Source organism: Pleurodeles waltl, chromosome 4_2 (assembly GCF_031143425.1).
Source record: "Pleurodeles waltl isolate 20211129_DDA chromosome 4_2, aPleWal1.hap1.20221129, whole genome shotgun sequence".
NCBI classification, from domain to species: Eukaryota; Metazoa; Chordata; class Amphibia; order Caudata; family Salamandridae; genus Pleurodeles; species Pleurodeles waltl.
Window position 1 is genome coordinate 303,090,079 of NC_090443.1, and position 18,140 is coordinate 303,108,218.

The following is an 18,140-nucleotide window of genomic DNA, read 5'->3' on the forward strand; positions in this document are numbered from 1 at the left end:
ACCACACCAGCAGCTCAGGGCCAGTCAGGTGCAGAGTTCAAAGAGGTGCCCAAAACACATAGGAGCCTATGCAGAACAGGGGGTGCTCCAGTTCCAGTCTGCCAGCAGGTAAGCACCTGCGTCCTCGGGGGCAGAAGAGGCTTTGTAGAGCACTGGAGGGGGGACACAGGTAGGCACACAAAATGCACCCTCAGCCGAACAAGGGTGGCCGGGTGCTGTGTTCCTACCTGAAAGTCTGGTTTCAGGTAGGAAACAATGGAGGGACCCGGGGGCCACTAACGGTGCAGGGAGGCACGGGGGGGGCTTCTCAGGACAGCCACCACCTGGGCTAGGCAGAAGGCCACCTGGGGGACACTCCTGCGTTGAAGTTTGGTTCCTTCCGGTCCTGGGGGCTGCGAGTGCAATGTTGGTTCCAGGAGTCGGGTCCCTTGTCACAGGTAGACGCGGTCAGGGGGAGCCTCTGGATTCTCTCTGCAGGTGTCACTGTGGGGGCCCAGGGGGGTCGTCTCTGGTTACTCACCGGGTCGCAGTCGCCGGGAAGTCCTCCCTGTGGTGTTTGTTCTCTGGATCTCGAGCTGGGGATGTCGGGTGCAGAGTGGGAAGTCTCACGCTTCCGGCGGGAAATGTGAGGTCTTTCGAAGTTGCTTCTTTGTTGCAAAGAAGTAGCTGGTTTTGAACAGGGCCGCTGTTCACAGGAGTGTCTTGGTCCTTTAGTCCAGGATTGTCCTTTGAGGCTTCAGAGGTCGCTGGTCCCTGTCGGATGCGTCGCTGGAGCAGGTTTTCGAAGTTGGAGACAGGCTGGAAGGGCTGGGGCCAAAGCAGTTGTCATCTTCCTCCTCCTCTGCAGGCTTGTAGGTCAGCAGTTCCTCTTGTTTCTTCAGGTTGCAGGAATCTGATTTCCTGGGATCTGGGGAGCCCCTAAATACTGAATTTAGGGGTGTGTTTAGGTCTGGGAGGGCAGTAGCCAATGGCTACTGGCCCTGAGGGGGGCTACACCTTCTTTGTGCCTCCTCCCTGTGGGAGGGGGAGGGGGACACATCCCTAATCCTATTGGGGGAATCCTCCAAACTCAAGATGGAGGATTTCTCAAGGCAGGGGTCACCTCAGGGGCTGTCCTGACTGGTGGGTGACTCCTCCTTGTTTTCCTTATTATCTCCTCCAGCCTTGCCACCAAAAGTGGGGGCAGTGGCCGGAGGGGTGGGCAACTCCACTAGCTGGGATGCCGTGGAGCGCTGTAACGAAAGGGGTGAGCCTTTGAGGCTCACCGCCAGGTGTTAGAGTTCCTGCAGGGGGAGGTGAGAAGCACCTCCATCCAGTACAGGCTTTGACAAAGGCACTCTCCCCATGTGGCCAGCAACAGTGTGTGGCAGGCTGGCAGGAACTGGTCAGCCTACACTAGAAGTTGGGTAGGTATTCAGGGGGCAGCTCTACGATGCCCTCTGGGTGTATGTTACTATAAATTGCACACTGGCATCAGTTTGCATTTATTGTGCTGTGAAGCTTGATACCAAACTTCCCAGTTTTCAGTGTAGCCATTATGGAACTGTGGAGTTCGTGTTTGACAAACTCCCAGACCATATACTCTTATGGCTACCCTGCACTTACAATGTCTAAGGTTTTGCTTAGACACTGTAGGAGCATAGTGCTCATGCACATATGCCCTCACCTGTGGTATAGTGCACCCTGCCTTAGGGCTGTAAGGGCTGCTAGAGGGGTGACTTACCTATGCCACAGGCAGTGTGAGGTGGGCATGGCACTCTGAGGGGAGTGCCATGTCGACTTAGTCATTTTCTCCCCACCAGCACACACAAGCTGTTAAGCAGTGTGCATGTGCTGAGTGAGGGGTCCCCAGGGTGGCATAAGACATGCTGTAGCCCTTAGAGACCTTCCCTGGCATCAGGGCCCTTGGTACCAGGGGTACCAGTTACAAGGGACTTACCTGAGTGCCAGGGTTGTGCCAATTGTGGAGACAAAGCTACAGTTTAGGGAAAGAACACTGGTGCTGGGGCCTGGTTAGCAGGGTCCCAGCACACTTTCAAATCATAACTTAGCATCAGCAAAGGCAAAAAGTTAGAGGGTAACCATGCGAAGGAGGCATTTCCTTACATCACACACTTAGACCAAGCACCCAGGAACGTTCTCCCACTGCTAGTGGAGTAATTGAATTAAAAAACAGTGGTAGTGTCTCATTTGACTGAACGTTCAAGCCACCCTCAAGAATGTGACAATGTTTGTTGATCAGATAAGGGCCTAGAGGAATACTGATTTGTGAGCCATTCAAAAGGTTTGACAGCAGTTTCATTTTTAGGTTGAGCGCTCAAGCACTCTGACATGTTGTTGTAATCTATCTGGGCTTTTAACCACGCACACCGCACACCTACTACTATCACTCGTTCATGGGCTTGACTTTCAAAAATCCTTGCTATCACTGGTGAATGCTTTATGTTTGTCCCTCCTTGGGGCAGTTTTGTTACCGCCTTGGCCATCGACCATATTCATGGATAATTGCACTTTTCCTGATACATTTGACTACAAGCAAACTTCTTTTTCCTTTTGTGCCTCTCCTTCGCCCTCATGGCGACCGTGGTGCTTTGAATCAGCTCATTTATATCGACTGTTTTACTTTTAAATGTCAATTTATGTGACAAGAAAAGTCAAGTTAGGAATTTACAACGCTAATGGCTCTAACGCAAGACCTATTGCATTGCAAATGCTTGTTTAGCTTTGTCATCCAAAGGTTCTCAGTGTGACATCTAGTATAATTCAAGCATGTGGATCAATGAAAGACCCAATGCCGAAGAATATATATATTTAAAGCTGCATTCCCTGATACTGCACGTGCTCTGAGATTTTCTACTCCTCATGAATACTGAGCAGAATCCCAAGACAGAGAAGTGATACCATCCAAAACAGCTGCAAAGCTTGAACCAAGCACAGATGCCAGACAAAAACAACTAAATGTCACAGTCACACAGTTGGAAATTTTGCACTAGATACAGAGAAACATTATCATAAACCTAGGAGGCACACCCTCTTGCAAATACTGTGCTCCAGTCACTGCCTGCATATAAATCATTTAATATATCTTAACAACTGAATACATGGGTTTGAAGATTATATAAGAGTTTGAATAAACATATGTGCAGAAATTGCCTTTAGTGCATCTTTATGAGAATGGCCCATAGTGCACAACATTTTAGCCCTGATGAGACAGCTGCCAAACTGATTCTGTTGTATGCATTTTATAGTAGATGTGTGCAGACTCTGTAGCCCCCACCTACATGAAATGAGAACCAACCTAGCTCTGTGAGGGACAATCAAAAGGCAACCACTAAAGATGTAAAATGGGCAGGATTATGGGCCCTTCTTACCTTGAGTAGCCCCATGTGTATTAGGAGGCTGGTGACGAAGAGATGAGCTTGAAAGGTGGTGCTGTGAAAGGCTTTCAACATCAAGGCATCTGCAATGAGAAGTTTAGAAGCAAAGCGGCTCAGGACATGATTATTTGGGATAGAAGAGATAGTTAAGCTCACAACTTTGAGTTTTGATTGAAAAATGGTAATATACAACTGCAGAACAGTTGAAGAGACTGGCTAATAAAACTGGGGGGAAGCCCAAAAGACTGGTGATACCGGAGGAGAAATGGGATATCAACAAAGTTGTTTGTTTTGCAACATGCAACCATTATGTGAATCCCAGGATCCTTACTTGGCCAACTGGTGTGATGGTGGGTTAGTCTGTTTGTCACTCTATTCCGATAAAAAAAAAAAAAAAATGGTAGTTAAGGACTGTGCTTAAAAAATTGACATCTAAACAACTTCAGAGAGCGATTAAAATCATAATTAATTCCAGATTATGGCTTCCACTGATGGCACTGAGCACAATCTCACACTGTTAGACGAGAAATCTGAACTTTCAATTTGTATTGCCATAAATGCTGCAGAGCTTAGACCAGCGAAGTCTTAACTGTTTGCTTGATTGGGGTGAAAGCATATGCAAACAGCAAAAGTCCCTTTGAAGTTATTGTACAGTAATCACAATATATTGGATGTCAGTTGAGAGAGGTTCATTCATTTATTGCTTTTTAGGTCCTAGCGCTTTGCATTTAGGCATAGGTACCCGCAAAAGTGGCTATACATATCATCGACTTCTTCAGTCCTTCAACACAAGGTGTCTACAGTATCCCACCATTCAGTCTTTGTTAGATAGATTTGAAACCTCAATGGACCTCATCAACATCCAATCAGTCAATAATAGCTATCAGGAGCTTCAAATTAGTTAAGGAAACACTTCTTATCTCACAAAAAACTTAGTTGTGTTTTTGATCACTCACACCCTTTCACTACACCAGGTCACTGTAAGTCACTCCTATGGTGGGCCCTCCTAGTCCAGAGGACAGGGTGCAGGTACCGGTGTGTGAGGGCACCCCTGCATGAGCAGAGGTGCCCCTACGAACTCCAGCCCCATTACATTGGTCTTCGTAAGTACTGGGAAGCCATTTGCCATGTATTGGACTACCAGTGCTAGAGATTATCACTATCTGTGTCCAGCTACATAATGGTAACTCCGAACCTGGGCATGTTTGGTATCAAACGTGTTGGAATTATACCCAATACTGTTGCCAGTATTGGTTGTATGATTCCATGCACTCTGGGGGCTCCTTAGAGGAACACCCAGCATTGCTTCTACCAGTCTTTTGGGGGTTTCTGCTCTCCTGCTGCTTGACCAAGCTCAGGCAGAGGAAGGCAGAATAAAGGATTTCCTGTGGTAGAGGGAGGTAATATCTTCTCCCTTGGAAATAGGTGTTACATGGCTCGGGATGGGTAGCCTCCCCAAGCCACAGGTATGCTTTGAAGGGCACATTTGGTGCCCTCCTTGCATAAACCGGTTTGCACCAGTCCAGGAACCCTGTGGTCCCTGCTCTGGCACGAAATTGGACAAAGGAAAAGGAAGTGACCACTCCCCTGTCCATCACCACCCTAGGGGTGATGCCAAGAGTTCCTCTGGGTAGCTGCTTGTTTCTGCCATCTTGAATCCAAGGTGTGCAGAAGCCCCTGGGAGCATCAGAGTGGCCAGGTCAGGTAGGTGATGTCACAGCCCCCTCCTGATAGGTGGTCACCCTGCTAGGTGACCAATCCCCCTTCCTGGGCTACTTAGGGTCTCCCTCTTGGGTGGGTCCTCAGATTCGACAGTCAAGATTCCATTGACTTCATCTTCTGTCCACTGGGACTGCAACTGGGCCCTCCATGAACCGACAATCTGCAACTACAGCGAAGACTGCGATTTGCAAAAGAAATTCTCCGGCTCATTCCAGCAACTGCAACATTTCCTCAGCTGTGCATCCACCGAGGGCAGGCAATCTTCAGCCTGCACAAGAAGTAAGAAGGAATATCCCTTGAAGTGTAGGAGTCACTTCCCTGCATCCGCAGGCACTAACTGAAACGACAACCGGATTCGGGGATCTTCTCTCCTCTGGAGCTGCGTGGATCCTTCATCAGAGGTGGTGGTCTGGAGTGGTCCCCTTGGTCATCTCTACCAGCTGTCCAACTTGGGAGACGGTAAGCCCTTGCCTCTCCTTGCAGGACAGTACCCCTGTGCACGATGACTTTGGCAGCTACCAAGGCTTGTTTGTTCCTCCTCCAAGGGATCTTCAGACTCTGTGTAGCCCTGGCCCCCAGCACTCCCTCCTACAAAGCACAGTCTCGTGCCTGCTGCTACAGCGACATGCGACTCCTCTTCAGGTGTGCTGAGTGGGCCTCACTGCGACTCCTCTGCCTGCTGCCAATGGATTGCCTGTGGGGGCTGTCTCCTCTTCTTGTGACCCTCCCAGCTGCTGAGAGTCACCCGGGACTCCCCCTTCCTTGGGTCGAGTCCCCTGGACCTTGCTAATCCTCTTCAGTCTTGCAATCCTTCGTCTCAGTAGCTTGCATTTGCCAAGGCTTGTTGGTGGTTTTCCAGTACCACTAATCGACGGCATCTCGACTGCCGACGTGGGATATCACTTACATCACTCCCTGGATTTCTCTTCATCTCCTGTGCTGCACTGCTGATCATCCATGTCCACCATCAACCTAGTCCCGCATCCACAGAAGAGTGGGTTGTAGTTCCTGCCACAAGCGGACACTCCATCACGAACTGGACTTGGTCCTCTTCGTTTGCAGGTCCTCTTCTCCCAGGGTCTACTTCTGCGTTCTTCGAGTCTTGGATGGGTCTTGCATAATCCTTTTCCAAAGTCCTACTGTGGTTTTGGGGAAAACCAGGTACTTACCTCTGCTGTTCTGGTCTGTGGGGGTCACTCTGATAATCACCTCTTAGGGGTTTCTAGTTCCTCCAGCTCCCTTCTACTGATTCCACTTCCTTGGGTGGGGGGACTGCCTTTTAAATTCCACTTTTTTTGTATATGGTTTGGCCCTCCCCTAGGGCCTTCACTATTTGCTATAGCTTTTGCCAATGCTTATTGTTTCCTATGCTATTTACTTATTGCTAATGTGTATATAATAGTGTGTTTACTTACCACCAGTAGGGGGATTGGCTATTCACAAAATACGGTTTGACCCAGCGATCCACAAAGCAAAAAGGGGGCAAGGCTCTGACCAAAGCATGGACATCCTGAACAAGTCTGTGTCCAAGATCAAACCACTGGGATGCAGATCAAGAGCACATAAGACATGGGCACAGACATAACACATTCCAGTTACCTGCGGTCTCATACACAGCCGATTTCACAGCACTGTCGTCCTTGAAGACAGATGTGATCTGGATAAAAGTTTGCACCACCTTCTCTGTATCAGCCACATCAGTCTGGAAGACACCAGCAAAGCAGCACATTAGAACATGTCAAAAGGAGCAGCGAATGACATAGAAGAGACAGCAGGGGGTAAGAAAAAGAGGAGCAGAAAGCTCAAACATTGGGGAACATAGGAGATGTTAAGACAGGAATGTGCAGTAAGGGCCACACATAGAAGTATAGCAAGGTCACTGCGAGAGAAAGAAGCACACTTACTTGTAACTACATGTTAGAAATTGGGTTTCTGGTTGACAGAGGCATGCACCATGGTCATGCAGGAGCCATAATCCTAGTCAGAGTAAGTCACGACAACACCCTAAATTAACATGTGCACACCCTCTGGTAGCTTGGCACAGAGAAGTCAGGCTTAACTTAAGAGGCAATGTGTAAAGTATTTGTGCAACACTTCAAACAGTAAAAAAAGTAATAAAAAAAAAAGTGAAAATACCATAGAAAAAGATTCCACACCTGAAAATTACAACTTAATTTAATAAATGAAACAACGAAACAACAAAAATCCAATCAGGAGAGCTTGAGTTATGAATTTTTAATTAATAAACTGTAAAATAGCACTTTTAAGCGCCAACCAGGGATTCCCGGTCATGCTGGACCAGGAAAAAATTCAACAGTTCGGGCCGACTGATGGACCGCAGGCCGGATACACAGACCCGCTCAGGCCCACTGAACAAAAGAGCCTTGATCCTGGCTGCGTTAAAGAAGATGCAGGGTGCAGCCAAGCCGATGAGACCGTTCTGATCTCACAACAGAAGGAGATGCATTGGTGTCGCCACACTAAGTCGGCAATGCACCAATTCTGAGGGTGATGCGAAGGTTCAGAAGATGATGCACTGGATCTGTTCTATGCAGCTACGAGGATGCGCCGATTCTGAGCCATGCAAAGGCAAAGATGAGCCGGTTCCAATGAGGATGAGTGGGCTGACTGGAGAAGCACTTTTGGCCTCATTTCCATGGATTCAGGACTGGGGTGGGACCACTAGGCAGACCAGACTCATAGATGACAGATTTCAGGGGCAAAAATAGACGACCAGTCAGCTGGCCCTAAAAGTCACTCTCGGTACTGGGGTAGAGAGATGCAGGTCCAGTACGTCTACCGCCCAGCCAAGAGACAACAGGTCAGCAAACCAGGAGTCCATCAGAGTACCAGTCCAGGAGAGTGGCAGAGTATCTAAAGGTCCAGAAGTGTACTGAAGCAGTGGTGCCAGAGGTCCAGTACTTATACCCAGTTGTGTCTTTGAAGGACTTTGAAGTGCACAGAGCTCCTACCTTCCTTCCCTGTCTCCAGACTCACTACAGAGGGGTGGTATGCAGCCCTTTGTGTACGGGACAGGGCACAGGAAACAACCTATTCAGTTGTGTGAGGCTGTGTCCAGCTCCTCCCTCTCATGCTGCCCAAAATGGCCTATTAAGGCGTGGATTGCCCACCAAGTTGCACCTAAGGTCCCTTTGTGTGTGGCTTTCTAGAAGGAATGCACAAAGGTCAGTTGTCACCTACAATAGATCTGTATCCAGAGACAGGCAGCAGGCACCAAATACTTTCTAAAAGTGGCATTTTCAGCACTGCAATTCATAAACCGACTTCAACATAAGTTGGGATTTTAAATTGTGAATCCAGAGACACCATACGCGAAAAACATATCTCTTCCAGATTGTGAATTACACTTACAAAATGTAATAAGGTAATGTCAGTGTTATCCAATGGGAAAGATAGTCCTTGCTGTAGTGAAAAACAACTTTGGAGGTTTTTCACTACCAGAACATGTCAAACTTAAAAGTGCATGTCCTACCTTTTAAATACATTGCACCCTGCCCTCTGGTTTGTTCAGGATCTACCTTAGGGGGTCACTTAAATGTATAAAAAGAGAAGGGCTGGGCCTGGCAAAACGGTTATTTTGCTCAGTCAACATGACAGTGTACAACTGCACAAAGGCTCTGCAATGTAGGCTTGAGACATGGCTAGAGGCTATTTAAATTGGTGGCACATTTAGTGCTGCAGACCCGCAAGTAGTATTTAATTTACAGGGCCTGGACATGAGCAATGCACTTTACTAGGGACATAAGTAAATTAAATATGGCAATTGGTGATGTGCAAATATTATCATGTTTATGGGACAAAACACAAGACTTTAGCACTGGTTAGAAGTGAAGTGCACAGAGTCCTAAAACCAGCAAAAACAAGGTCAGAAAAGTGGGGGAGGTAGGCAAAAAGCTGGGGGGGGGGGGAGAACACCTTAAGGCTGGCAGATTTAACACTACATTTCTCTAGCACTGGATCTCTCAGCTTCATATGCTTAAATTATTCCCCTACATCAGGTTGGGAATTTCGAGCAATCATTGCTATGAAGTACAAGTTACTTACCTTCGGTAAAGAAATATCTGTTAGACACATATTCTAGTTGCAGATTCCTTGCCTTACAATTTCCACCAGGCGTCAGACTGGATCCGGAGATTTTTCTTCAGGCAATACCCTTGCACGTCGGCAGGTGAAGTCAGTTGACTCCGCTGGCGTCGTAGTTGCTGTGATGACGTCAGGAGTAGTATATGAACGCCGCCTTCGCGCTGTGACGTCAGTTTCTTTTAACGACTTTCAATGCCAAAGCGCAGAGCCGCTAAGAACACTGAGATTGGTGTGACAGAGCGAAGGACCTGAAGGGGGAATCCCTGTCCCTAGTAATCAGTTCGCAAGGGAGGATGGGAGGGGGGTAAAGGAATCTGCAAGTAGAATATGTCTCTACCAGATATTTTGTTAACGAAGGCAAGTAACTTGTACATCTGATGGAGACTTCTAGTTGTAGATTCCTTACCTTAGAAAAGATACCCAAGCAAAGCCATCCTCGGAGGTGGGCTGCGAACCAAGATCATACTAGGAAGTCCTGCAGGACCAAACAACCAAAATAGCCGTCCCGACGGACCTGACTGTCCAGGCAGTAGTGTTTAGCAAACATGTGCAGGGATGCCCATGTAGCTGCCTGGCAGATATCCAGGACAGGACCTCCGCGTGCTAACGCAGTGAAAGCAGCAGTTGCTCTGGTGGAATGAGCAAGCAAGCCCTCAGAGGGCTTCTTCTTGGCCAAAGTCTAGCACATTTTGATGCAAAGAAGAACCCATCGAGAGATGGTACGTTTTTGCACCGCCTTCCCTTTTTTCGCACCCACATACCCGACAAAGAGTTGATCGTCCACCAGGAAATCTTTAGTACTTTTAAGATAGAACTCCAACGCTCTTTTTGGGTCCAGACGGTGGAGTCTTTCCTCCTCATGATAAGGAATTGGGGGTGCGTAGAAAGTAGGCAGGGTGATGGACTGGCCTACATGAAAAGGCGTAACCACCTTTGAAAGGAAGGAAGCTTTAGTACGCAACACCACTTTGTCAGTGTGCACAGACAAGTATGGAGGTTTAGAAGAAAGGGCTTGAAGCTCATTCACCCTGAGAGCAGAGGTGATGGCAACAAGAAAGACAGTGTTCAAGGTGAGGAGGCGTAAGGGACAATTGGGCATCAGCTCAAAGGGAGTACACATTAAATAATTAAGGACAAGATAAAAGATTTAGGTCCCATTGAGGCATGATAAATGGAGTGGGAGGAAATGAATGGGTGAGGCCTTTTAGGAATCTACTCACAGTAGGAGATTTAAAAAGTGAGGGCTGATCAGGTAACCTAAGGAAGGCCGAAATGGCAGATAAATACCCTTGAAGGGTGCCCAAAGCAGAGCCCTGCTGGGCCAAAGAAAGAATGAACAGAAGAACCTCGGATAGATGGGCAGAGAGGGGGATCAACAGATTTGTTGGTGCACCATGCTACAAATTTATTCCTACAGGCGTATACAGTTTTGGTGGAGGGATGCCTAGCCATCAATTTTGTGAACACCTGAGGGGCGCTGGTAAGGCCGAAGGGGAGCACAGTAAACAAAGTACTTGTGAAATACCACAAATCGAAGGTAACATCTGTTGGCAGGCAGGATGGGGATGTGGAAATAAGAGTGCTGCAAGTCCAATGCCACCATCCAGTCTCCTGGGTCCAAGGCAGACAGGACCTGAGCCAGGGTGAGCATTTTGAATTTCTCCTTCTTGAGGAAGTAGTTTAGGTCCCAAAGGTCTAGCATCGGACAAAAGCCCTTGTCCTTTTTGAGCACCAGAAAGTAGTGGGAATAACAACCACCACATACTTCGGGTACAGGGACCTTCTCTATAGCTGCCTTGGCCAAGAGAGCTGCGACATCCTGGCGGAGAAGCGCCAAATGATCCTCTGGGAGGTGGCTGAAGGATGGCGGCATGGCTCGTGCAGCAGATTCGAAAGGGAGGGAGTAGCCCTTTTGAACGATCTGCAAAACCCACTTGTCTGTAGTGATGGATTCCCAGTGGGGCAGGTGATGGCGAATCCTGCCACCAACTGGATGGGAGTGAGGGGACGGACTAGGAGGGTTTGGAGGCTGCAGCGGGGGCAGAGGTGGACTGGGCAGACCTCTGGCTCCCTGTCCCATGCCCACATGGGATTCCACGTCCCCGGCTACGCAGCGGCTTAACAGTATGGGTGGCACAGTGGGTGGGCGGAGGATGCAACAGGGAGTGGGAGTGGCCATGAAAGGGGTGAAAAGCGGACTGTGGGGGGCGAGGGGCAGAGAAAGACCAAGTGACCGAGCGGTAGCCCGGGAATCCTTGAATCTCTCCAAGGCAGAGTCTGCTTTGTCTCCAAAGAGACAGGAGCCATCAAAGGGCATATCCATGAGGGACTGTTGGACAACCCCAGAAAAAACAGAAGTACGCAACCAGGCGTGGTGTCTTAAGGCCACCGTCATAGCAACCGATCTGCCCAGAGAGTCGGTCGTGTCCCGCCCACAAACAGATTGTGAACTTCACTGCATCTCTCCCATCGTTGACAGCTTGGGAGACAATAGCACAGGCCTCCTCTGGTATCTGTGGCAGGACCTGCATAACCGGATCCCACAAAGAGTGGGTATAGTGGCTCAAAAGGCATGCAGGGCTCACAGACCACAGCGCAGGACTGGTGGAAAAAAACAACTTCTTACCAAATTATTCCAGCCTTTTTGATTCCCTATCCAGGAGAGCGGAAGGAAATGCGCCTGAAGACTAAGAAGCCTCTCCGTCAGGAGACTGGACCCCACCTCTAAAGTAGGAAGCTCAAGGCCAAGGACCTCAGCTGCCCTACTGACCACCAAACCACAAGTTGCGCTCTCCGCCGTAGCAACGGTAGGAGGAGACAGCATGCCAGTATCTGGAAAATTATCCAGACCACTGGCGTCACCCCATTCCTGTGCCCAGTCCAAAGGTGGGTCATCCTGGTATTCATAAGGGTCCAGGGACCACTCCAATTCTTCCCCGAATTCGTACCCATAAGAAAAGGGGTCTGAATCCGACCTGGGGTGAATAGGCCCCATCGAAGACAAAGGCGTAGTCGACTGACGCCGCTCTGACTCATCGGGGATAAGGATGGGGTCGACGTTGATAGTGGGCACTACCGACGTTGGGAGCATTGACAATCGACCCGGCTCCAGTGCGGATCTGGAGGGGACCTCGGTGGCCGGAGCCGAAGCCCCTGGTGCGGAACCCGAAGGCCCCTCAACCGAACCCCTTGGACCAGAAAGTGCCTTATCAGGGTCGGTCCGCCCAAAGATGAGGCGCATGGCCTCATGGAATTCGTTACATTGGGCGGGGGTCACTCCAGCAAACTCGGGGAAGCACGGAGTGGACCCAGACGCAGGCTCCGAGGACAGAGGCCTTGAGTGTCGGCGCTCCTCCTGTGTCGCGTCAGCCGAGCAACAGGGCGAAGTTGGAGAACGATGGGATCGCTTGTATGACTTTTTTCTCACCTGCACCAGAAGATTTTGAAAACAACGAGTGGTGATGGCTCCGTGTACGGTCTTGAGACCTTCCTCTCGATTGAGACCGGGACTTACGCAGAGTCGCGTGCCGGACCGCAATGAGTTTGAGGGACCGCTCCCTCAAGGCCTTCGGGTGCATGGCCTGGCACTCGGAGCACAACTTCAGGTCGTGGTCACGCTCGAGACACCACAAACATGCCCGATGCGGATCCGAGACCGACATGCAGTGACAGTCCTCGCACGGCTTGAAACCGGTCTTTGGGGACATCATCGACGCACCAAGTATCTCACTCTAAAATTCGTCAAAACGGTCAAAAAGACCAGGGTAGCTCTTTCCGGATCAGCGTGTTGCATGGAAAGAAAAGAACTGACGTCACTGCGCGAAGGCGGCAGCTATATACTACCCCCGACGTCATCACGGCGACTACGATGCCAACTACGCCCCCGGAGTCGACCAACACCACTTACAGACTCGCAAGGGTATTGATCGAAGAAAAATCTCCAGATCCAGTCTGACGCCTGGGGGAAATTTTAAGGTAAGGAATCTGTAACTAGAAGTCTCTATCAGCTAGCAGTGGGAATGTACACTCAAACAGCACTGAAAAAAGATGTAGTCTGTATAGCCAATGAGGTGAAGAGACAGAGTTCCACTCTCTCCCAAAGGCTCAATTGGACCGATTTTCCTAACATGTAACACCTGGAGCCTCATGAAAGGCTGGAGGACCAAATGTGAATTCATGAAAGACACCAATGCTGGTGAACTATAGTTATAGATCAGGATTATGTTACTTACATCTGTTTGTGGCTTGTAGTGCTGTAGATTCACATGGTCTGCATTCTCCTGACATTTAGTGCTGGGTCCGGATGTGTGCAAGTTGTTTTACTATAAAGAAGTTTCTTGAGACACAAGGTAAAGTGACTCCTCCTCTCGGTGATATTGCATATGGGCATCAACTTCATTGTTAGATTGTTTTCCCTGCATTCGGGGGAGAATGGAGTGTGAGTTATAGAAAAGAGCTCTCTATGCGTATTAAGGTATAAGAAGGTACTGCAACGACCATAAGTATTAGGGGAGGAGGGCGGGTGCATGTGAATCTACAGCACTACATGCCACGAACAGATGCTTACAGGGTCATATGATCCATTTGATGGCATGTGTGGCTGTACATACACATGCCCTGCATAGACACTAAAGCAGTGCCTTTCAGAGAGGGGTGGCTAAGCTGTGGGTGTTGCAGTTGTTTGAAAAAAAGTATGTAACACTGCCGGTCCTATATTTGCTTGGTGGTGTCCCAATACATTCACACAGTAATGTTTACTAAAAGTGTGTGGGGTTGATCATGTAGGTGCTTTATAAATCTCAGCTATTAGTATGTTGCCAACAAATGCCACAGATGCTCCTATCTTATGTGCAGTGTGCGCTCTAGGAGGTGTGCGCAAAGTTCTTTTAGCTTTGGCGTAACATGTCTGAATGCATTCATTTAATTATCCAGCTGGAAATATCTAATTTAGATATGGGCTTTCCTACGTGAGAAGGCCACAAAGAGTTCTATATAGTACATTAAAACTCTTAACATCTAGTGTAGTAAGGGCCCTTTCTGCAAATGAATCAGGTTGCACTAAGAAAACAGGTAATTCACCTGACTGATTCAGGTGGGAAGCAGAAACTACCTTAAGAAATAATTATGAGTTAGTTTGAGGGACTACCCTCTGTGTAGCTGGAAGAAAGGTTCTTCCAAAGTGAGTCCCTGGAGTTCACTGACACGTCTAAGTAAAGTGATGGCTACTAAAAAAGCAACCTTCCAAGATAGGAACTGGAGAGGCCAATTATGCAAGTGTTTGAATGGTGGACCCGTAAGTCTTACAAGTACAATGTTGAGATTCCAAGCCAGTGCAGGGGGAACTCTGGGTGGAATTACTCTTTTAAGACCTTCCATTAAAGCCTTAATAGTAGGTCTAGAATTCAGTAGCCTATCCATGCCCTCTTTAAAAAAGCACCAAACTTGAACCATGACCAACTAGGTGACAACACTCCCAAGAGAGGCTTTCTCCCGCAGACTTTGAGCACTAGAGTGGATTATAGCTCTTAGAAAATAAGGGGAGCCTCTGAGGGGAGGAGGGTGTGTTGTATATGATACCAATACAGGATAACTGCAGTAACAGGTAAATAACTAATTATCTTATCTAGTATAGGATCTTTCCTAGATTCATATGCTTGAATCAGACTAGCAAAGCAGTATTAACAATATTGTATAAGAATATTAGCGGATGGTGAGCATTAGAGAATTTACATGTGAATTTATACAGTATATTGTAATTATATCGTGTGCGTACATAAACAAACATATTTGTAGATATTAAAGTTTAACTCTAATTGTACTGATCTACAGATATAACTCTCAAACAAGAAACAGAGGACTGGATAGTAAAATTCGTAGCGTCCATCAGGAATACATTCTCTAATACGATAAAGGCTCACCTTATTGGAACAGATGACGGAGTACTGCTTGTCCCACTGCTGCATCATTTCTATGTGTGGACTGGAGGCAGTAATGCTTTGTGAAAGAATGGGTGCTCTTCCAAGTTGCAACACAGCACATTTGCTCCAGCGGAACTCCACCAACCCGAACAGCAGAGGGAGAGTACTGCCCTTGTTGAATGTGCCTTAGGTTGTCTTGTTAGAGGTTTTCCTGCTGTGGAATGGCAAAACTGGATGGTTGCTGACCGCCATCTTGCTATTGTTGCCTTTGTTCCGAAGGTCCTTTGCCACCCAGTCCGTAGGACAGTAGCAGTTGATCAGTCTTGCGAATAGCTTTAGTGCGTTGGAGATAGACATCGCTTAACATCCAAAGTGTGGAGAGATCTCTCGGTTGATGTTGTTGGATTGGGAAAGAACGTACAGAGAATAATTGGTTGATTGAGATAAAATTGAGAGGGAACCTTAGGAATGAATTTTGTATTTGTTCCAAGAATGTCAAAATCCTCTGTGAAGCACAGGAAAGACTCAAGGTGTGAACGCCTGGATCACACTAAGTCTTCTGGTGGAAGTGATCACCAGTACGAAGGCTTCTTTCCATGTAAGAAAATTTAGATCAGCTCTGTGAATAGGCACAAAGGGGAATTTCATTAATTGTGAGAGAACGATGTTAAGGTGCCATTCTGGAGGAGAAGCCCTTATTGGAGGAAAAGCCCTGAGCAAACCCTTCCTGAATTGTGTAATTAGTCGTGATGAACAAAGGGACACTGTATCTGAGGACCATTTATATGTAGAAAGTGCTGCTAAATGTACCTTTACTGATGAGGACAAGGTCAGCTTTTTGCTAGCATTAGCAAATATGGCAATATCTGTTCTGGAGAGGCTTCATACTGGTGCAAGTTATTTTGCTGACACCACAAACAGAACCGCTTCCATTTCAATCTTTATGTTTTGTTTTTTGCTGTCCGCTCTCACTCAAGAGAGTATGTCTCTATATTCTAAAGGAATATTCAGCTGGCGGAATTTGTAGAATTTAGGAGTCATGCATGTAAGTTTAGTGATATCGGATCAGGATGCAATATCTGCCCCTGGTGCATTGATCGAAGCGCTGAAATTGGTGGGAGCCGTATCTGTGTGGCTTCTGACAACAGGAGAACTTCTGTGTACCAAAACTGTCTGGGCAACTTGGGAATGATCAGGAATAGGCAACAGGTTTCCACCTTTATCTTGGAGATGACTTTGGGAATTAGCGGGAAGTGGGGAAAAGCATACGCATAAATCCTGGACCATCGCATTGAAAGGGCATTCCCAAGACCCTGGAAGGGGATATCGACTTGCGTAGAATTGGCATTAGGCATTTCTGTTCGTTGCAAAGGGATCCAGTGTTGGTTTTCTCCATAATGCAAATATTTTGTCTAGTCAATTTTGGTCCAGCTCACATTTGTGACAGTCATCCTTGGCCCTGCTGAGTGCCTTGGTTTGAGTGTTGTACACTCCAGAGATGTACATTCCTGTTAAGGAAATGCTGTGGTCTGTTAGCCAATTCCACAAATCCTGGGCTTCTAGCAAGAGTATTAGAGATTTCGTGCCTCCCTGCTTGTTGATATAATACATGCTGGTTGTGTTGTCTGTCTGTAACAGCACTGAAGAACCTTCTATCCTTGGGAGAAAAGCTTGTACTGTAATGTGAGGAAGATGGCTTTGAATTCCAAGCTGTTGATGTCCATTTGCTTCTGATGTTTTGATCATTTTCCCTGGATTTGAATATCTTGAAGGTGACCTCCCCAATCCGACCATTGATGCATCAGTTGTAATTATTAATTCTGTAATTAATGGCAGGTATGTGAGGTCCTGGGAAAGGTGAGGCTAGTGGGACCACCATTCTAATAGCATTATCATCCTTGGTGTGATAGATATCAGAATATCGAATGAGCCCTGAGACTGATTCCATTGAATTTGAGATTCCTCTTGCAATGGTCTAATCTTGAGACACGCAAATGGGACTAGGTTTATTGTTGAAGATATCAAGTTTAGGAGCAATTTGAACAACGTCACTGAAACACACTCGTTTGTTGATATTGGATGTCAGTTTCTGTTGTCGTTACTGAGAAAGGAAAGCCTTGGTTGCAGTGTGTTTAGAACAACTCCGAGGAACGCCATCCTCTGAGTAGGGATAGTTGAGGATTTTCTTTTGTTGACTGCGAGACCCAATTTTTTAACAAATGAGAGGCAGACTTTTGTTACTTTGAGTGCTCTTTGTGGAGTTGAGGCTTTTAGCAGCCAGTCGCCCAGGTACAGGAAATAAAATACCTGATGACCTTGTTTTCAGAGAGCGGCCGCTACAGGAGCCAGGCACTTGGTGAAGATGCGTGGGGCTAACTTGAGTGCAAAAGAGATAACTCTGAATTGATAGTTGGTACCAGCTACTGTGAATCAGAGAGATCTGCGATGTTTGGGATGAATGGGGATATGAAAGTATGCATCTTCCAAGTCCAGAGAAGTCATATAATCTCTGATGTTTAGTAGGTTCAATTTGTCTGAAAGAGTGACCATTCTAAAAGATTGCTTGCAGAGGTATTTGCTTAGTTGCCTAAGGACTAGGATAGGTCTCCATTCCTGTTTTCTTGAACACAAGGAAAAAAAACAAATAGAATCCTTTTCCTCTCTGATTCATTGAAACTTTTTTCTATTGCTTCTTTGGAAAGCATCAACTTGGTTTCTTTTTATTTTAATAAGTGAAGACGAGGTGGGGTGCACACCCTTTGGTGGATTTGGTTTCTCCATGAACTCCAAGGAGTGACCATAAGTTACTATGTCCAACACCCATTGGTCCAAAGTATGTTCTTTCAATGGTGGAGATATTTGGCAATGTTCGCACCCACTTGGTCATGGAAAGGTTGAGTAGCTAGTACTTGGGTTAGGTCACAATTTGCATTCTGTGTCTCTGGCCTGATGTGAGGATCTCCGGTGAGCTCCCTGTGTAGAGAAACCAGCTGTAGTTGGTTGGCGAGATCCTTGTGTT

General features: G+C 47.3%; 1 protein-coding gene across 4 annotated transcripts in view; it reads right to left on the reverse strand.

Annotated features, from left to right (window-relative positions):
• Positions 1–18,140, reverse strand: part of RANGAP1 (Ran GTPase activating protein 1) — a 435,479-nt gene that overhangs the window by 62,605 nt on the left and 354,734 nt on the right. For all 4 annotated transcript variants that reach the window (XM_069231247.1, XM_069231244.1, XM_069231245.1 and 1 more), the window contains 2 exons: positions 6,699–6,801; positions 3,372–3,460 (listed from right to left, as the gene is read on the reverse strand). In XM_069231247.1, the coding sequence (XP_069087348.1) occupies positions 3,372–3,460; positions 6,699–6,801 (192 nt within the window). The remainder of the gene's footprint in view (positions 1–3,371; positions 3,461–6,698; positions 6,802–18,140) is intronic.